Genomic DNA, 22409 nt, shown 5'->3' on the forward strand with positions numbered 1-22409 from the left:
GTGAATATATGAAAAACACTCTCACAAAGAATAGTGTCCTAAGCCCAAAGTGAGAAACAGCTCCAACACATCACTGCAAATGTGTATCACCACACCCTATATACATCAGTGATCAGTGAAATGACACTCTCCAACACATATACTGATGGGTAATTACCCTATATAAGAAATATCAAGGCACAGCACCACTCAGGGTTAGGTATCTCCTCATCACAGTTTCCTCCAATACCAGGGTTTTTCTTCCATTATCCTCCAGTAAATCCACAATCCCAAATACTGTATAAAAATCTTTTCTTTTATTTGGTAACTCACATACACTTTTCAGTGAAAACAGCTCCTCCTCGCAGGGAATTCAAGTGTAGGCAGAATCAGGGAAACATTGGCCACATGTTCCCACTTCCAAGATGGCCGCGATCGCACTTCCGGTCAACGTCGATACGTCTGACGTCACGTGTCTTGACGCGTTTCGTCACTTCCTATGACTTTTTCAGAAAAAGTCATAGGAAGTGACGAAACGCGTCAGTGACACGTGACGTCAGACGTATCGACGTTGACCGGAAGTGCGATCGCGGCCATCTTGGAAGTGGGAACATGTGGCCAATGTTTCCCTGATTCTGCCTACACCTGAATTCTCTGTGAGGAGGAGCTGTTCTCACTGAAAAGTGTATATGTCTCTCTGATTCTGCCTACACTTGAATTCCCTGCGAGGAGGAGCTGTTTTCACTGAAAAGTGTATGTGAGTTACCAAATAAAAGAAAAAATTTTTATACAGTATTTGGGATTGTGGATTTACTGGAGGATAATGGAAGAAAAACCCTGGTATTGGAGGAAACTGTGATGAGGAGATATCTAACCCTGAGTGGTGCTGTGCCTTGATATTTCTTATATAGGGTAATTACCCATCAGTATATGTGTTGGAGAGTGTCATTTCACTGATCACTGATGTATATAGGGTGTGGTGATACACACTTGCAGTGATGTGTTGGAGCTGTTTCTCACTTTGGGCTTAGGACACTATTCTTTGTGAGAGTGTTTTTCATATATTCACTTTAACATATATATGTGTATTGTATGCTCGTGTATAGAGTATACATACACATTGAATTTGCATGCTGCACAGAGAGTGGCACGTGTGATTTATTATTTAAAAGGTATGATACTATGTTGAGTTTTTTTCTTTTTGAGGTGTACGGTCATCAGGATTTGCGGGTATTGAGAAGGAGTTTTTGAAAGAAGAAAGAAAATTATTTACATCTGTGGGGACTATTTTGAATTTTTCTGATTTTTTTTATATATATTTTTGGATATTATTTTGGATTATTTTTGTATTTGGGATATTTTGATATTCTGGACCATTTGTTTTATAATTTTTTTCATTTATATATTTTTTATTTGTGTGTTTTATTATTTTGGCACGTATTTGTGAAAGGGAAAAGTTTTATATATTTGTTTGTATGTACCAGGCATGTCATCTGGACCAGAAGCCTCGGAAAGCAGAAATTCTTCCTCAACAGACGCTTCCTCTTATTTTACGATGTCTGGCTTAAAGGCAAAGTCAAATACAGAACCTGGATGGAAGGTAGAGGGGTCATGGCCATGGCTTCCACCCTGTGCTTATTAGTTTAGTATCAGGAATAAGTGCTATTTAACCTCATCCTAGCTTCACTCTCCATGGTGAGCAACCCCCCCCCCCCCAAACCCTTCCCATAGAAATTGGACTTTGCACCAAGTTCAAACCTCTGGGTAATCTTTAATCTCTTGCCGCCCAGCCACTGTATTAAAACGGCGGCAGGGAGGCACGGCTGCGCAAAAGCATGTTTTTAAACGCGCTCCGCGCTCCCAAGGTTTTTGCGGGCAGGGGGGGGGGCGCGCGCGCGCCCCCGCTGACCCGTGGCTGTTACCATTTGATCCCCGAGGGATCAATCATTCGATTTCAGCCAGTGATGTCCAGCTGAAATCGGATGATCGGTCCCAGTCCTATCCTGTGTTGACATTTACACAGGACAGGATATGATGTCATTCTTCTCTGCCTGGGCACATTCCGTCCCAGAGAGAGAAGAAGACACAGTAAACGTGAGTAAAACACTACACATTTACAGTTAGAACACACCTAGGTCACATTTAACCCCCTGATCACCCCCCCAGTTAACCCCTTCACTGCCCTGTTACCAGTGTCATTGATCACAGTGAACAGATTTTTACTGATCACTGTATCAGTGTCGCTGGCGACTTCCAATATTGTTAGCGCCCCTCCCAGATAGAACCAGTTTGCCCGCTAGTACACCAGTAATCCCATTTAACCCCTTGATCGCCCCCCCCCCAGTTAACTCCTTCACTGCCCTGTCACCAGTGTCATTGATTACAGTGAACAGATTTTTACTGATCACTATATTAGTGTCACTGGCGACTTCCGATAGTGTTAGCGTCAGTTAGCAGCCCTCCCAGATAGCGTCAGATTGCTGCTAGTACACAAGTAATCACATCTGACCCCTTGATTACCAGGAACACGCTCACTTGCACGCTAAACCTCCATTGCTAGTATAGTGTCTGATTGGATCAATATCTTTGATCACATCAGCGCTATACCAGCGTTCACATTACTACAGTATCCCAAAAAATGCAGCGTTAGCGGGATCAGCCCCGACACCTGCCAGCACCTGCGTTTAGCCCCTACGCCCCCCCCCCCTTCTCCCCCAGCAAGTGCAGTGTCAGTAGATAACTGTCACTTGATACATTACACAAAAAACCGCAGTGTTCACAGAATCAGGCCTGATCTCTGTTAGCACTTGTCCGTAAATTTTTTGTAGCGGTTCAAGCAGTCCCTGACAGCCAGACGCTCTTTTTCCCGTCAGTCGCACTAGGTACCTATAAATTTAGTGGCCAAAATGGCTGTATAGCAAAAAATGGCATAAATTACAGTATCTATACCATAGTTTGTAGACACTATAACTTTCCCAAAAAGCAATCAATATACACTTATTGGGATTTTGTGTTTTTTTTGTTTATAGCACAAAAATAAAAAGCGCACAGGTGATAAAATACCACCAAAAGAAAGCTCTATTTGTACAAAAAAAAGGACGTAAATTTAGTTTGGGTACAGCCTTGCATGACCGCACAATTATCAGTTGAATTAGCGCAGCGCCAAACAGCAAAAAAAGGCCTGGTTATTAAGGGGGGTAAATCCTCAGGAGTGCAAGTATTAAAGGAATCATCTTGAAAGAAATCATCCAGAAAGTGAGAAAGAAAAACACTCCATAGGAAGGTAAGGTAAGAGGTCCATCAGCGCTTCAAAAAAAACTTAGGCTGGCTGGTTGTGTGAGGGGTTATATTGGGGGTGGGAGGGGTTATACTTGGGGGGGTATCCCTACAGCCTTCCTTTTTTGCCAGTGTTTAATCACCAGAAGGTAAGCTGCATAAAACCTACTCTTAATTTAAATAAATCAGTGTCCTGATTTTTTGACCAGGAAATCATAGTTTAGGTAACATCATACAAACAGAAATTGCAGTGGTTACAGCTAAAGGTAAGGAAAAATAAGTTGCCAGATTCACCAGACTTTACTCTGCTTTTGTTATGAACTGCAGTTTTTTTGTGGTCCTTGGCATTTTAGGCAAATGCTTGACTTCCTGCCCTGATAAGGCTTCATGCACAGTGCTGCTTCTAAACTCACGTTTTTTTGAGTAGCTTTAATTATACCAGTAGCTTAAAAAATTCAATACATTAAAATAGAGCTCCAGGTAAAAACATTTAGCCCAGTTGAAGTAAAAATAAACAATCCAACATTTGCTGTAATACTCACCTTCATTCCAGAGCTGTCTGCCACAGTACTACTTCTCTGCAACCAGATTCCCCAAACCTTCTGAACTATATGCCATACAATTTTATTTAACCCATTGGCTTTGAGTTCAGGCTATTTTTGACCCATTCCAGGGAGTGTCATCACACACAATAGGCTCAAAGTACTACTGCACTAACCAGTCCTCACACATAATCCTGTAGACCCCACCTGGTCCAGTACGAGGAACTGCCCTCCGCCACCTATTTGGGAAAAAAAGGTATACATGTGTGTCTGTATAAAAAGTACTGAAGTGCAGGAAGCAGCAGCGGCAGGTGGGTGAGGTGTTTTCAGTACAGACAGTTCTGCTCTGCTTTCAGGTTGCTGTTGGATGGAAGGAATCAAAAAGCCTACCCCCACCACGTAACAATGCTTGGACCTGTCATGAGGTTACTCTGGCAATGAGTATTGCGACTGTGCATTTTCCTTCTGTCATGAATTAATGGGTCATGTTCCGAAAACGTAAATCAAAGCATGCCACTGTAAAGCAAAGCATGGGAGCTGGGAGAGGCTTCAGCCCTACGTAAACTTGAACTGGAAAAACTCAGGGCTGTCTTTCTTTGGATGAAGGAAATAATGGGGAGCTAAAGGAAAGGTAAGTTTGTACAGCTAAGGAGGGCATCCCTGTTGTTTTAAGGCTAGTTCAGTACAGCAACTGGAAACACAGAATACAAATATGGCATACCAGGAGAATCAGTAAGTAATAACAAAAACAAGGGGAAAAAATGCATAGATGCAGAAAACTAGGAGTACAGCCATTGATTGTGGCTGGAACCCAGAGATATAACAAGTTATGTCAGAATATTATATACAAACTGAAATGTACACAGGTAACAGACCTCACCTACCTCCAATCAGAGGTGAGAGTCAGTGATTTACATTAAAAGCTAATTTGCCAGAGCAGACTCAAAATAACAAGTGTTTAACCAATTCAATACCGGGCAATTTTACACCTTCCTGCCCAGGCCAGTTTTCACGTTTCAGCGCTCTCACACTTTGAATGACAATTGTGCGATCATACAACATTGTACCCAAACTAAAATTTTATCATTTTCTTCACACAACTAGAGCTTTCTTTTGGTGGTATTTAATCACCACTGGGGTTTTTATTTTTTGCTAAATTAACAAAAAAAGACCAAAAATTTAGAAAACAAAAAACATTTTTCTTTGTTTCTGTTATAAAGGTTTGCAAATAAATAATTGTTCTTCATAAATTTAGGCCAAGATGTATTCTGCTACATGTCTTTGGTGAAAATAACCCAAATTAGGATGTATTTTTTAGTTTGTAGGAAAGTTATAGAGTTCACAAACTATGCTATAGATCTGAATATTGATCAATCCTGAAGTACTGACGGCCAATCAAATTTCTTGAGGTCCAAGAATGTCAGAACAGTACAGATATACCCCAAATGACCCCTTTTTGCAAAGTAGACAGTCCAACGTACTTCATAAGAGGCATGACGAGTTTTTTTGAAGTTGTATTTTATTTGTCATAATTTTTTGGAAAATAAAAAAATTTGTTTCACTATTTTTTTTTTACATATTGTTACCAGTGCAGTACAGCGTCATCATATAACTGGCATGGCGGTGATCAGGGACACTGACTGGTGACAGTATGAAAAAAAAAAAAATATATATATTTTTTAAGATTTTTTTTTTCATATTTCACTATGACCAAAGTAGTACAATGTTACCATAGTAACATTGTACTACTTTGGGGAAGTGATCAGTATTTTTTTTTTAACACAATTTGCTTATAGCAAAGAATTACTTTGCTATAAGCAAGCATTTACCTGAATGACATCGATTCATTCAGGATTTTTTTTTTTTTGTGCTTAGCTGTGATTTGGCCACAGCTAATCACATGACATGTGCATGTGATTAGCTGTGACCATTCACAGCTAGACACTAGTATACAATGGATGGCATGAATGAAGCCATCCATTGTATACAACTGTCATGTGACCTGCTGTGATTGGTCACAGCAGGTCACATGCTACCGGCAACGGGGGCCGATACTCAGATCTGTCATCGGCCGTGTCCGAGGTACATGGCCGGTGACAGATCGCGCCACTGCGCGGCTCTGCAGGAGCGCAATCTGCGCATGTGCAAGAGGACGCCATATGGCGTCCACCCAGAACACTGATGACATTGGCCGGCCGCCATTCGGCCATAGGGCGGGCGGCAAATGGTTAAAGAAGGTTAACCGGTTGCATGTACATCAAACAAAGAAAATAAGTTCTCAGTCATAAAATTAAATTCCTGTCTGAGACAAAGCTTCCACATATTAGCTGTCTTTATTCCTTAATGAACGGGTAATAATGTTCACTGCACTTATGATACAGTGGTTGTGTTTGGGTTGTTTGCATTTCTGACTGAATCCCTGAAAATCAGTTATTATTGCATGATGTAAGACAGAGATTTTATTAACAGTGGTATATGTGAAAGTTTGGTGAGCTGGGGGATCCCCATTAGAAAGAAACAATCAAATGGTTAGGATAAATTAGTTGTTAACATGTTCCTCTTATCCAGGTCTAAAGCTAACCATACACTTAGGGGGGTTTTTTTTGTACATCCAAAGGGCTGAACAAAAAAACTGACAGATTCCTTTAATCTTAAAAAAGAGGTGGATGTAAAAATTCCCCCTCCGGGACATTGTATTCTGAGAGTGACACCTGCAGCTGTCAGAATAAACTAAAGAGTGGTTGCAGCTGCAGATAAACTTATGTTGAGCGGGGAAAGCCACACCCTCATCGAAATTTGGCCAGTCCCTGCTGGACCAGCCAAACTTCGGTCAGTGCATGGCCAACCTAACTGTATGGTGCCAAAGTAGTTGCCTTTGAAGTGTTCTCTTGAGAACCAATTTCATTTTGATCTGATTAGCCCCAGGTAAATTAAAGGGTTGACCATTTCCTTATTCATAATCTAAAGTTAGGCTGAAATCAAATCGCACAAATCTACTAGTTTATCTACTCCCACAATGCCAAAACGGTTATATATTGAAGCTTACAATTCTTTAGACATGGTGGCAGCATTAGTTTATTTGTTAGTGTTTTTACATTATATCATCTAGTGATTCAGCCAGTAACACTCTTACTGTCTTAAAATGATGCTATACAATGAGGATGATTTACTAAAACTGCAAAGTCCAAAATTTGGCACAGAACTGTATAGAAACCAATCAGCTTCCATTTTTTTTTTTGTTAAACTTTAATTGAACAAGCTGAAGTTAGACACTGATTGGCTACCATGCACATCTGCACCAGATTTTATACTCTCCAGTTTTAGTAAACCAATCCCAATATCTTTATTCTTCAAAAATAATCCATACACATTTACTACTTAATGGCCCTGAAATCTATTTCTCATTAAACAGTTTATTTGTTTTTCCGTCTCCTTGTAAGATCCTCTGTGTTCCTGAAGCTCTCCTTTTCCCCTTCACTTCCATTTGTATGGAACAAACAATGCACATTAGTTGCGGTCATGTGCACTGCTTTATGCATACTACAAATCCCATAGTTCATAGTCCCTAGTATATCTTTGAAATAAGCAAGCGAGGATGGCTAAATTCATACATAAAGTGGAGATCACTGAGAACAAATTTAGCTACCCTCTAACAGAATGTTGGATTACAGCAACCAAAAAAGGAATTTGGAGATTTGGAGGAGAGCAACAGAAGCTACATTTTTGAGTTAAGAATATATACTTAAATAGAAATTTCCTTTTTAAACCAGAGTTGTGGGCCACTTTATGCTAGTAATACACAAGTAGATTTCTGAACAAAATGTGTGCTTTTGAGTTTGGATATACTTTAACCATTTATGCACTTAAACTGAGGATTTCTATGCTACGTATTCCATATCTCAGAAGCTGGGATACTTTAGGGACTTCGTTGGAGCTGTGAAGATGCCAACTGAATTTAAATGGCATGATCTAGCAAAGAGTTGTTCCTTCTCTCAGATAGGTCTTACTTTATTATACTGTATATCTCCACTCTAAATTTATTTCAAGATTCAAATACTAAGCACATACTGATGTTTTCAGATTTATTCTTTCTACCCAACATATATACCATCATAGCACTGGTGTAAGAAAAATACAAATATTTTATATAAGCCCAATTGCAGTTTTGTATTGTTTTATTAGTAGTCCAGCATTTGTAAAAATAAAAAAATTTCTGCACTAATAACCTCTTTTCCCCTGCAGACTTTTTACTATGCTACCGAGAACTGGCCTTTTTTCAGGCTGAATAATGCTCGATGTCATTCAACCCACTCCCTTGTAAGTGCAGTGTGTTACTTACATGCCTCCTGGGGCTGTATCACATTGAAGAAATTTTGGGGGTTGGTCCTGCTACCTTTTGCAATCTGTCATTCGTTTTCAATTTTTGCGGCCTTTATTTAATTTTTGCATATTCTGTTATATTCTTTGTAATGTTTAAACAATGATAGCGGTCCTTCATTTTTATATTTAATAAAAGCTCTTTTCTTATTATCTATAGCTTTTTTAACTTTGGCCATAAGCCACATAGGTTTGATTTTTAGCCTTTTAAACTTGTTGCTCATGGGAATATATTTTGCAGTGTGTCCACATACAATCCTTTTGAAGAACTCCCATTTCTGTGTTGTTGCTCTCTTAAAATTGAGCGTTTTTATTTTTCCCGTATGTGCTTGCTGTTTACAGCTAACAATAAATGAAATCATGTTATGGTCACTGCTACCCAGATGTTCTGTTATGTGGACATTCCTAATAAGCTCTGCATGGTTTGAGATTACCAGGTCCAGCAGAGCATCATTCCTAGTTGGGGCCTCTATGAACTGTACCATAAAATTGTCCTGTAGTAGATTTAAAAATGTTTGGCCTTTAACTGTTTCTGCAGTCCCAATACTCCAGTCAATTTCCGGGTAGTTAACATCTCCCATTATTATCACTGTCCCAGCCCTTGCAGCCCTTTCAATCTGTGCAAGGAGCTGAGTCTCCACCTCCTCATTAACACTGGGAGGCCTATAACAAACTCCAATGATTACCTTTGTAGTACGCACCCCCATGTGCAGTTCCACCCATAATGCTTCAGCCTCATCACACTCTCCATCAAATAGGTCCTCTTTCACACTCGCTCTGAGATAATTTCTTGCATAGAGACAGACGCCACCACCTTTCCTATTTACTCTGTCTTTCCGAAAGAGAACATAGCCAGGAATATTAATGGCCCAGTCATGTGAAGAATGAAGCCAAGATTCAGCAATACCAAGTAAATCATAGTTCTGTTCATGAACCAAAGTTTCCAAATTACCTATTTTCCTTGCCAGACTTCTGGCATTGGTGAACAAACACTTCAATACATTGATACCTTGAGCACACGTATTCTGCATATTTTTTATTTTCATACAAATGGTACCAATTCCACTGGTTGTTTGTAACATGGGAGCCATTTCTGCCATAGCCCTCGTGTAGTTAGAGGAACAAGTGAATCCAATGTGGATGAGAGTGAACTGTTGTAGACAGAAGTGGCCAGGTCAAGGCAGCACAGGAGAGAGATTCTGTCATAGATGTGGTTGGTTGCAGAGTAGAAAAGAGAAGGATTAAAGTGGTGAAGGTTTCTGTGAGTAATTGTTTGCTGTTTGGAGGGATAGGTGGTTGAAGACAAAGACACTGAAGGTGATGAGGTTGTGATCAGAGAGAGGAAAGGGAGTGCTGTTGAGGTTGTAGGGAGTGCAAAGATGAGAGAAAACAAGGTCTAAGGTTTTCCCATCAGAGTGAATGAAGGACTGTATCGATTGTGTTAGGGCAAAAGATGAGGTTAAGCTGAAAAATTGGGATGTAGCTGGGTTGTTAAAATCACCAAGAATAATAGTGCATATTTCAAAGGAAAGAAAGTAGAGTAGCCAGGCAGAGAAGTCATCAAGAAAGCCTGACACCGGTCCAGGAGGCCAGTAGATCACTGCAATCCTCAGAAAAATGGAAGAAAACAGCCAAATCCAGTGAGTCTCAAAGGAAGAGAAGGATAGAGAGGGAGGGGTAGGAAGGCCTTGAAAGATGCTCAGTGGGGATAGAAGCAAACCAACTCCCCATATCCCCAGAGGTTAGGAGAAGAAGGAGGGTGAAGAAAGTAAGATGGGAGTGGGATGTATATGAGTGCAAATGCCTTCCTGTCCTGGTGTTTGGGTCAACAGGTGGGTTAAGTATTAGCAGGAGGTGATGAGAGCAGTAGTATGGAGATGGTAGAAGTGAGGGTGATATGTATAAGCTTTGGGGTGGGCAAGAGGGGCAAAGAAATGGGATTTTGAGAACAGAGGATACCAATATCAGAAGAAAGAGTAGAGGGGACATATTAAGGGTAGATGGAGTGGGAATCAGACTTTTAAAGAGATGCTTTCCAAGGTGCAGTCCATCCAGTCTTGCTTGCAGTCCATCCAGAGTGGAGTACAGTTCTTTGTTGTGGCTTCTTTCTGCTTTAGTTAAACTGCTGTATTCAACTGCTGTTGGGCATTCCTGCAGAAAAAGCACTCACACATCTGTGAATGTGCCCCCTGTCTGATGTCATCCTGGACATCGATCTGTCCTTTCAGCCCCAAATCCAATCACTGTCCAAATCTTTTAGACTCCACCTCCGTAACATCCCCAAAATCATTTTAATCGTTGAAACCACTAAGCAACTTATTTACTCCCTTGTTATCTCTCGCCTTGACTATTGTAACTCCCTCCTCATTGGCCTACCTAATCATAGGCTATCCCCTCTTCAGTCTATCATGAATGCTGCTGCCAGACTCATCCACCTTACCAACCGTTCCATGTCTGCCATCACTCTCTGTCAATCCCTCCACTTACTTCCCATTGCCCAACGAATAAAATTCAAAACATTAATAACATATAAACCCATTTACAACTCTGCCCCAAATTACATCACCAATCCTGTCTCTAAATATCACCCAAAGCGTCTTCTCCACTTCTCCCAAGATCTCCTGCTCTCTAGCTCCCTTGTCTCCTCCTCTCATGCTCATCTCCAGGACTTCTCCAGAGCCAACCCCATCCTATGAAACTATCCCAATCTGTCAGAATAGCACCTATTCTGCCCATTTTTAGGTGATCCCTGAAAACCTATCTCTTCAGGGAAGCCTATCCTGCCCTTCAGCTAATAAACAAATCTTCTATTTCTCCCATCAGTCCATCCCCCACAGTTATTACCTCTTGTACCACCAGACCCTCCCTATTAGATTGTAAGCTTCCAGGAGAAGGGCCCTCCTTACCCTCTTGTATTGAACTGTATCGTTGCTGTATTGTCTCCCTTTACAGTATATTTTAAAGTGCTGAGCAAACTGTTTGCGCTATATAAATCCTGTATAATAATAATAATATTAGCTGACGGGGCATAGCTGTGCCAGGCTCATGAAAAATCTCAAAAATATTGTCAGGATCTACCCCACTGCCTGATTCACAGCTGGCTCTGCCTTTCAGCGTGCTGCAAGAGCCTTGACAGCAACTGTTCTCTGCTTGGAGCAGATTGTGAATTGGGTGATCAGTGGTCATGTAATCATTTAGAGTCAGCATTAGACATATTCTGCAGCGTAGCAGTGAGCATAGATGTTTGTTTTTTTCAAAAGCCCATACTTCTCCTTTAAGCTAAATTTATCTGAGAACTTTATAAATCAAAGAGTTCAGCGACTGTACAGCCAAACTGTCTAAACAGGTACTTGGTGGAAAAGTACTGAGTAGGCTCTATGTTCAAAGCTGGCTGCTTACACTGCATCTCTTGGGATTCTAGGATTGAAATCCACTGCTTTTTTTATTCAGCTGTATGTCAAATAAAGAAATCAGATCCCTTTTTTAACAGCAAATTAAGCAATTCAGTAAGGAATACCTGACTACATCAGCTCATTTGCAGATTCAAGCCATACCATGCACGAGTTGGTTCAATATTTAAACATCAGGTTTGGGCAGGCTTAGTCTTTGATCATTTTATTGGAAGTAATAATTCTTTCTATCATGAAAATCAAACACATACAAAATCTTATCCTCCATATTTGTTTGTGCTACAAGCTAACTAAAGTCGTGATTTAAGTTCAAAGAAGATGCATAAATAAGCTTTGAACTAAAAAACCATTACAGATTAAATGGGAAAATATTCCCTTCAGATTGCATTAATTTGCTATGCTACAATTCACATGATAAAGATTCAGAAACACTTCTAAGCTATCTCAGATACCTGCAGGAAATCTAAAACTGTGTTTACTTACATGAAAGGCAAGCCATACAAAGATGAGCAATAATTAAATTAGTAAATAAAGTACCAGCAAATCATGAGATTTGGCTTAAAAGTTTGATTACTAAATTATTTTTCATTTGAGAAAAAAAATGGTTAACAACCTACCTTTACTAGCGGTAAGCGGTGGCAATGGATTAATGCTGAATTGTCCTACCAGTCACTGGGAGTGCTTGGAGCAGTCACCCTTTTTGAGTTTTAGGAACATTTAAAGCTCACTGCTGCTTATAACTGGTTGGCTAGTAAAAGTAGAAAGCCTACTTATTGTTATTATTACTGGTACTTGTATAGTGCTGTCAATTTACGCAGCACGTTACATATATATTGTACATTCACATCAGTCCCTAACCCTCAAGTGGCGTACAATCTAAGGTCCCTAACTTACATTCATACATACACATACTAGGGCCAATTTAGACAGGATCCAATTAACCTACCAGCTGAAGTACCCAGAGGAAACCCATGCAGACACAGGGAGAACATACAAACTCCAGGCAGGTGGTGCAATGGTTGAGATTCAAACCAACAACCCTAGTACTGCCAGGCAGAAGTGCTAACAATTTAGCCACTGTGCTGCCCATGTTGAGACAAAGGCTTATCTTACAACTAAACAGTCTATTTATAAAGCAGAGAAGCATTGACTTTCAAACAATTCTCTGGTGGATGCATTATTTGCTTCCTTTCATGATTCAAAGTTACACTGTACTCACAATGCACTACAGGGTTTATCACACAGATCTGCTGAATTTATTGTATGCACGTTAAATTATTGATTGTTGGGATAGTTTGCATGTAAAAGTAAATTATTAGGTTATTGTATTATAAATATCCCCCACCCCTGTACATTATAGCCACTTATTTTAACTTACCTTCACTCTGACAAACTTCTTACAGTTCTCAAGCCAGAGGGAATCGATACCAGAGGGCGTATTATGTCACTTCTTTCATATGCAGGGTGCCATGAACAACCACGTGTGCCACTTCTAAGGCTATGTTGACAGCATCATGCTTGCCAGTCACAATACCCAAGGATGGAGCTTTGCGAGGTCTGCTTTAACTGGCATTGAGGAGGGTGACAAAACCAATAACCCTCCTTCTCAATACACCTGAGCATGCAGCGGTTATACAATGATGATTTTGCTTTGTCACCTTGGTTGAAGAAAGGCTTTTTAATTGGCAGAATCACCAGGTATTCATTGCTTAAGAGATGAAGTTATACAGTATATAAAAGATATGCAGATTGATTAGCATTACACTCATGTTTTCCATTCTGATTTTTAATTTCTGCCTATAGTTCTGCTATAAATTACTGCTAGCTGGGGGTGTGGCTTGGTAATGGCGTGATGGAGTGAATAAGTGCCTTTTCAAACCATGCCCTGGTCTGGGAAGATATAGAATTATTGTCCTCCAAGTTCAGCTGTGGCACTGGAAACTGAATGACTGCCTGGTCAAGAAGCCAGAGGTGGTGGTTTTCTCCATCAATGCAGGACCAGACATTGCCCCGATGACAGTGTGGGAGACACACAAAGAGGGGTCCAAATTATGTTGGGAGCCCGCTAGAAGAGAGAATGAGCTCAACAAATTACTGACCTTTTGACTAAGATCCATGTCTTGGAATCAGCCCACAAAAAAATCTCTGGCGGCCTTGGTCCTGTCGGAACCTACGGTCCTAAGGGACCAATTAACCTCTCTAGCCATGGACAAAGCTATGCTTTCCAAATGCCGCCGTTCTATTTATGAACACAGAAATAAATGCGGCAAGCTCTTGGCCCACGCACTGCAAGCTCAAAAAGCACACACATTTATCCCAGAACTTATAGATGAGACCGGAAGATCCACGCTACGGAGGACATTGCCAGTGTCTTCCAACGCTACTACGAATCACTTTATAACCTTTCATCGGTGGGCTCTCTATCCGGGAACTCTGACAGAACAGAAGCTATTCAACAGTATCTGAAAGACTCGGACCTTTCAAGCATCCTGAAAGTGGACCTGGCCTCCCTTGAAGCCCCTCTCTCTGCTGAGGAACTGGTGGTAGCTATGTCTCAAACGCAATTTAGGAAAGCCCCAGGCCTGGATGGATATTCCTTGCTCTACTATAAAATGTTCAGTCCAATTCTTTCTTCACAGTTTCTGGCTGCTTATAATACAGTGGGCTTGCGGGCAGTCTTCCCGAAAGACACACTCCAGGCTCATATTTTGGTGATACCTAAGGAGGGCAAGGGCCCACTCTACTATCAAAACTACTGACTCATCTCCCTTCTGAATGTCGATTTTAACTTATTCACCAAAATTTTAGCTATTCCCCTGATGGACTTCATCCCGGACCTGATTCATGGTGACCAAGTGGGCTTTGTTCCTACTAGGGAAGCAAGAGACAATATGACTAAGGCCATAAATTAATCCATGTGGCTCGGTCCCGAAAAATCCCTATGTTGCTTCATTCCACTAATGCCGAAAAGGCATTTGACTGAGTAAACTGGATCTTCCTGAAGGAGACATTGAGATACACTGGTCTAGTGCAACAGATGATGCAATGGATGCAGGTCATCTACTCCCACCCCTCCGCTCAGGTGAAGGTGAATGGCCATTTAATCGCCCTCCTTGGAAATCACCAATGGGACCCGCCAGGGATGCTCCCTCTCTCCCTTAATCTTCATTCTAACTCTGGAGCCTTTTCTATGCATGGTGAGAAAAAATCCCAATATACAGGGCATTTCTGTCGACCTCTTGCTGTCTCCAAAAGTTACCGCATATGCGGATAACCTATTGTTCTTTCTTTCTAACCCTCTTGTATCCCTCCCTAACTAACTTTCACTGAAGATGTATGAGACCCTTTCGTCCTTCCGGGTTAACTTTCAAAAGTCAGAGGCTTTGAATGTGTCCATGTCGGCTTCTTAGACCACCCTACTTAAAGACTATTTTTCTTTTAAATGGCCAATGTCGCACATCAAATACTTAGGAATTTACCTCTCCTGCAGACTGGAAGATGTTTTCCGACTGAACTTCCCGCCATTCTTAAATAAATAAAAAAAGGACCTTTCGACCTGGCAGAACCGACTATTTTCCTGGATCAGTTGTTGTAGTATCATCAAAATGAATATAATGCCCAGACTGCTCTAGCCTCTTCAGGCTATCCCGATCCATGTTCCAGGCTCCTTCCCTCAGGTGGCAACCAGACTATTACTAATTTTGGTTGGGCACAGAAACCTCCACGGCTGTCGCTACAGTTGTTATGACTGCCAAAACTGCAGGGGGAAATGGCCTTGCTCGATGTGAACTTGTACTACATTGCCTGTCATTTGACCAGAGTGTTGGACTTGTGCCGGCATGGTACTTTGAAGCAATGGGTACAGGTGGAACAGGCCTTATCAGGGATGCCGATCACTACCCTGTGCCATACAGATCTACCGAATGCGATTCTTGCACATCCCACTGTGGGAGAGACGTGGCATATTTGCCGTAAACTCTTTAAAACCTCACCAATTTCACTGGTGCCCTCCCTATTAACCACAATAGTAGGGAATCCGGGCTTTAGCCCGCGTCTACAGGACCAGAGATTCCAAGCCCTGAAATCCCTTGGCATCTTTCAGTCCCTTCATTTCCTCTCAAATGGCCAATGGCTCTCAAGGCGACAAATTATGGAAACCCCGACTTTTGCGGATCTGTCGTTCTGGCACAAGGTCCAATTGTCTCATGTTCTCTGCTCCCTACTCGCAGCAGCGACCTTCAACCACAGCCTTACTCCATACAAAACTCTTTGCTCAGTAGACTCCCCGATTCGGCAAGTGATTTTGCAGACTTACCAAATACTGATCTCCCTTCCCTGCCCCTGTCGTACAAACTGCCTTACATTTCTAAATGGGAACACGACTTAGGGCTGCGTTGTATGGACAAACAGGTGGAGAAGATCTTAGAATTCACATATAAAGCTTCTATCTGTTCTAAATACCAGGAATCTGGCTTTAAACTGTTGACACACTGGTATTATACATCAGCCAAACGACGCAAGATGTTCCCTCAGTGTCCCAATTTATGCTGGCGATGTGTGGAGGAGACTGGGTCTCTGCTCCACATTTTCTGGTCTTGCAGCCTGCTGCAGGCTTTTTGGACTGGAGTGCAACGTATATCTCAGAAATTTATGGACCATGTACTGCCATGGGAACCTACGTTCAACCTACTGCATCACTACGATTATCCTGGCAAGTCCTATAGACGCTCCATTTTACCATTATTGCTTACGACAGCAAAAAGTTGCATCCCCCTTTTCTGGAAACTTGTGAGGCAGCTTTGGAAGCGTCCACCCTAAGCTGTATAGTTGCGAAAAGTTACGGATATTAATGAGATGGAAGACATGGTTGCCACGGAGAGGCATATGTGAAACATTTCTTAAGAATGGTGCTACTGGCACTATACTCGGCTCTGCTGTTGTAGTTCACCGGAATACCCTGCCCTGAGATCTGGCAATACTGACTTGAGGTAGCTGGAGGGGGGAGAAGGTCATGAATAGATTTCCCCTCTTCTGCAACTCTCCACCCCCTTTTTTTTCCTTTTCCTTCTCCCTCTTTCTTTCTTCCTTTTCTTTCCTTTGGACAAATTTCCTTTTTATTTTCATCCCTTTTTTCACTAATGTTCATAAAAAAGGGAAAAAACACAGGGGTACAGAGACTCTTAGGCTGGCCATACATTATACAATTATCTGCAGATTTTCTGCCCAATTTCCTTTAGATTTACCTTCAACTATGTAGTGCAAGGGCCTGCCTAATTGGATACAACAAAGTGTTGTTTAGGTTTGTCCTCCTATTATATGGTTTTTGGTAAATCTAAACCAAAAATCTGCAGATAATTGTATAATGTATGGCCAGCCTTACTATACTGAGACCTCTGAAATGATCAGAAGGGGGTCTTTTGTCTCTATGGAGTTGGACCTGGGAGCCCATCTTATTTAGGAAGATAACGGGAATTGAATGACAATGTTTGATTATCTTGTTTATTGTTGTACAGATGTATGGATCTTTGTTATGGAGATGTAAATTATGTTCTTTAACTCTCTGGTCTCTGTTCTAATACCGTGTGCTGTTGTTAAAATAAAGAATAAAAAAAAAAAGAAAAAAATTACTGCTAGCTTCTGACTGTTGAAAACAGACTGCATGGTGGTATTGTGCTGCAAGGCTATGCTACATTTCCATATCCGGTTGCTCCACTGATTTTCTCATTCTAATGCTGCTGCTGCTGCTGCCCAGGAAAATGAAGAATATCCGCTTGCAGACCAAGCCTTTTCTGGCACTTTATATGTAACAATCAGCATTTTTGCTAGAAAATTTCTTAGAACCGCCAAACATTATATATTTTTAAAAGCAGAATAAATTTGTGGGTTCTGCAATTTTCTAGGTCACATGAGATTTGTGCAGCAGTTTAAAAAAAAAATACACTTTTTTAATTTAAGGCTCAAAAACACAATACACAACCCAATTTTTTTGGTAAAATATAAAAGTTGATGTTGGTAAACAGATACCAAACATGTCATGCCCTAAAATTTCACACACCTGTGCAATGATGACAAACGATAAAAAGTTTACTATCCACAGGCGATGCTTTAACCCTTTCACTGTCAGGTCTGTACAGCGTTCAGACCTACAGCACTGCTTCCTGCTGGCCAGATCCGTACACAGTACTCCAGTGACCACGAACTTACAACAGAACTGTACAATAGCTCTGATCAGCAGATGACAATCCGCTGATCAGAGCTGTTCACCTATAATGTGACCCCCCCGCATGCCTGTCACCTACCGCCCTCTGTCTCTCCACCTAATCTGCTGCCCTGGCCACTAAAATGCCCCCACCACCTCACCCCCTTCCTCTGGCATTGATCCCCCCCAACACCGTTATCACCCTCGGTATCAGCCATTTTCCCCATCCACCAGTACCAATCTCCGTGGCTGGATTCAACTGTCGGATCCCTCCCCCGCCTCTCCTGTTGATAATTACATTTAGCCACAGTGCTCAACATTGCCAATAAAGTTCAAATAAAGCCCCTGCTGTGACCCCCCCCCCCCTTTCTCCACACGATCCTCTGGTAGTTCCATCCATGCAGCTCTTCTGGCTGGCTCTCCCTCCCTCCTCTCCTGCCGGCTACAGCTGCTGTGTTCCAGGTCAGTCCAGGCAGTAAAATGTCAGGATGGAGAGCAGGGGGCTGGTAAACATGTGTTTACCAGCTCCCTTTCTTTCCTGATTGAACAGAGGGATCTGTACCAACATGACATTCGCGGTGATACCTCACATGTGTGGGACGGTCGTTACTTGCATGCTTGTCGGACCGACACGTGCACTCACCTTTACATGCGAGCACGGGGGGCCAGGGCTTTTTAATTTTTTTAATTCATTTAATTCATTGATTTTTTTACATTTTTTTTATCATTTTTATTGTGGTCACAAGGAATATAAACACCCCCTGTTACAGCAATTGGCACGTGACAGGTATGCTTTACGGAGAGATCTGGGGTCAGTAAGAATCAGAGAAATTACAAAGACATAAATGAAAAGTTGTTTATATCCCTTCCAGCAATAATATGCTTTCTATAACAATGATATATAGCAAATGAAAAGTGTCTACTCACCCAAGGTGCAGATGGTACAACAAGTGTCATTGTGAGCAAATCCCGACAACATTCCTCCAAGGACTGATTACACTTTGTCAAATGATTTATCAGCCTGGAATACACAACAGTCGGCAGTATACGATGAGCCGCCTCTGGAGGCTGTGTTCCTGGGGCTAAAATATGGCACAGCGTTTGCCTTGTAGCATGCAGGTGTCTGAACAATGTGCTAAGTTTTCCTTCAAGAGCACTCTGATGGAAAAAAGAACATTTTCAAAAAGGTTAACTAACATATCCCCAGACGTCTATACTAAATCATAAGGACATGCAATTTTTATTAATATTTGTAATGATATGCAGTGCATCCAGAAAATATTCACAGTGCTTAACTTTTGCCACATTTTGTTATGTTACAGCCTTATTCTAAAATGGATTAAATTCATTTTTTTCCCTCAACATTCTATGAACAATACCCCATAATGACAATGTGAAAGAAGTTCATTTTGAAATTTTTGAAATTTATTAAAAATAAAAAAACCCCACAAAGTACATAAGTATTCCCAGCCTTTGTCATGACACTCAAAATTGAGCTCTGGTGCATCCTGTTCCCACTGATCATCCTTGAGATTTTTCCACAACTTGATTGGAGTCCACCTGTGGGAAATTCAGTTGATTGGACATGGTTAGGAAAGGTATAAACCTGTCTATATAAGGTTCCACAGTTAATAGTGCATGCCAGAGCACAAACCAAGCCATGAAGTTCAAGGAATTGTCCGTAGCCCTCCGAGACAAGATTGTATCAAGGCACAGATCTGCAGAAGGGTACAAAAACATTTCTGCAGCATTGAAGGTCCCAATGAGCACAGAGGCCTCCATCAACCATAAATAGAAGAAGTTTGGAACCACCAGGAATCTTCCTAGAGCGGGCCGCCTAGCCAAAATGAGCAATTGAGGGAGAAGGTCCTTATCCAGGGAGGTAACCAAGCACCCGATGGTCATTCTACTCTAAAAGAGCTCCAGAGTTTCTCTATGGAGAGAGGAGAACCTTCTAGAAGAACAACCATCTCTGCAGCACTCCACCAATCAGGCCTGTATGGTAGAGTGGCCAGACAGAAGCCACTCCTCAGTAAAAGGCAAATGGCAGCCCCCTGGAGTTTGCCAAAAGGCACCTGAGGGACTCACAGACCATGAGAAACAAAACTCTCTGGTCTGATGAAACAAAGATTGAACTCTTTGGCCTGAATGCCAAGTGCCATGTCTGGAGGAAACCAGGCACCGCTCACCACCTAGCCAATACCATCCCTACAGTGAAGCACGGTGGTGGCAGCATCATGCTCTGGGGATGTTTTTCAGTGGCAGGAACTGGGAGACTAGTCAGGATCGAAAGAAAGATGAATGCAGAAATGTACAGAGACATCCTTGATGAAAACCTGTTCCAGAGGGCTCTGGACCTTAGACTGGGGTAACTGTTTATCTTTCAACAAGACAACGACCCTAAGCACACAACCCTCATAACAAAGGAGTGCTACAGGCCAACTCTGTGAATGTCCTGGAGTGGCTCAGACAGAGCCCAGACTAGAACCCGATTGAACATCTCTGAAAATGGTTGTGCACCAATGCTCCCCATCCAACCTGATGGAGCTTGAGAGGTACTGCAAAGAAGAATGGGAGAAAATGCCCAAAAATAGGTGTGCCAAGCTTGTAGCATCATACTCAAAACAACTTGAGGCTGTAATTGGTGCTAAAGGTACTTCAACAAAGTAATGCGCAAACACTGTGAATACTTATGTACATGTGGTTTTTTTCAGTTTTTACTTTTGATAAATTGCAAAGATTTCAAAATTAACTTCTTTCACGTTGTCATTATGGGCAATTGTTTGTAGAATGTTGAGGAAAAAAATAAATTTAATCCATTTTGGAATAAGGCTGTAACATAACAAAACGCGCCATTTTTAGCAACTTCATAATAAATCATGATTAGGATGTTGCTCTGCATCCTATAATAGTATTTTTCTGTAGTTTTAGTTGGTCTCCAAGCTGAAAAATGAAGATGTACTATTTATTATCTGCATTCTGCTATTGATTCAATATTAGGAGTCTATGGACCATAACCGTTTGTAGTTAAGACCCACTTTGTATACTGACATACATGTTGTATATCTAGGTTCTACAGTAATCATTTGTGGAAAAAAAAAATCACATTTGTGAAAACAAAGTGTCATATATAAATACAGCTATTTAAATGGAAAATATTTCTGTGTACACTTGTGTGGGAGGCAGCACTCTAATTGTCTGAATACATGACAAAAAAAACTAATCTTCTAAAACGAATAGGTGCGCTTCCCCAAATTATGTCATTAAGTGCAAATACTAAAATAACCAGATAAATGTGCAACAAATATTTCACATAAAAGAATAATGTGCAAATCAACAAATTTATACATAAAATATCTCCAAAAAAAAAGTCACTAACAAAAGCGCTTCAGTGACAAAAAATTCATGCTGGTGGCGTTGGTTTGTTCCGGACCAACCAATGCCTCAGAGGAGAGCCGTGCCAGAGGAACAGGCTGGAACATAGCGAGGCAGATGAGTGTATCCAGTGTGGTGTGTTTTAAACCTTTGAAGCAATTTGGTTGTGACTTTTATATTAATGCTCAATGTGGATGTATCCTGCTCGGAGGATACATCCACATTGAGCCCATATTGATCTTCCGTTCAGATCAATGTGATCCAGCAAGAGGCAATGTGTTTTCAAGTGGAGGCACGAGTCATCACAGGCCTTTCCTGCGTGGCTCTGAAACGTTGCACTTTCCTATCTGCGATGTGATCATTCTTCTACAGAAAAAACTTTTGGACTCAATATGAAGATCTATGGTGTGCTGGCAAATATTTTCACTGTGTCATGTATGATCAAGTCTCCAGCTGGTGGTTGCAGCAGCACCCGATATTTCAGAGCCTTCTGTAGGAACATGTGCGATGAGACTATTGATGGTTTTCTGGTGGAGGAGGCACGAACTTAGTACTTACCTGTCTCTTTTCCTGCACCTGGTGGATGAAAGCTGCAAGGGCTGATGATCACAATATTGATTTATTATCTGGACTCTATTTTTATTTTTTATTTCATATATCAGCTTGAATTTTTTGTCACTGAAGTACTTTTGTTAGCGACAATTTTTTGGAGACATTTTATGTATATATTATTTGCATATGCACTTTTTTGATGGAGTTTCTATTTTGATTCATTAATCTTTTGTATGAGATATTTGTTACACATTTATTTGGTTATTCTAGTATTGGCACTTCATAGCACATAATTGGGGGAAGAGCACCTATTAGTTTTAGAAGATTCATATATGAATACAAATGAGACTTTTTAAAGAGCAACCCTAACAAAAATTAACAGCGAATTCAATTACGCTACCATTGTCAATATATTTACAAAGTCTACAATCTTCTTGGATTTATATTCAAAGAGATAATTTTAATATAAATAAACATAACAATCTGTGTTGAGGAAGTAAAAGCCTATTATTTATGTATGTGTTCATAATAATATATTAACATTAGGACAATCATCTTAGCTTGGCTTCTGCTACACAACCATTTTGTTTATTGTTCTCTTGCAGACATTAGAAAATGTTTGCCCAACCTAATCCTAAAGTGAAAGTATGTCTACAGGCCTTTCCCAACACCCGTGAAACAAGCCTGGCAAAGAAATTT

At 41.0% G+C, this 22409-nt stretch overlaps 1 protein-coding gene across 1 annotated transcript in view; it reads right to left on the reverse strand.

Moving 5' to 3' along the window:
- LOC149460868 (uncharacterized) overlaps positions 1–22409 on the reverse strand; it is a 193161-nt gene that overhangs the window by 78598 nt on the left and 92154 nt on the right. The window contains exon 9 of the mRNA XM_089679120.1: positions 18711–18941. Within this exon, the coding sequence (XP_089535246.1) occupies positions 18711–18941 (231 nt within the window). The remainder of the gene's footprint in view (positions 1–18710; positions 18942–22409) is intronic.

The sequence above is a fragment of the Staurois parvus genome, unplaced genomic scaffold, assembly GCF_062004578.1.
Source record: "Staurois parvus isolate SC_StPar_1 unplaced genomic scaffold, SC_StPar_1.0 ptg000218l, whole genome shotgun sequence".
NCBI classification, from domain to species: Eukaryota; Metazoa; Chordata; class Amphibia; order Anura; family Ranidae; genus Staurois; species Staurois parvus.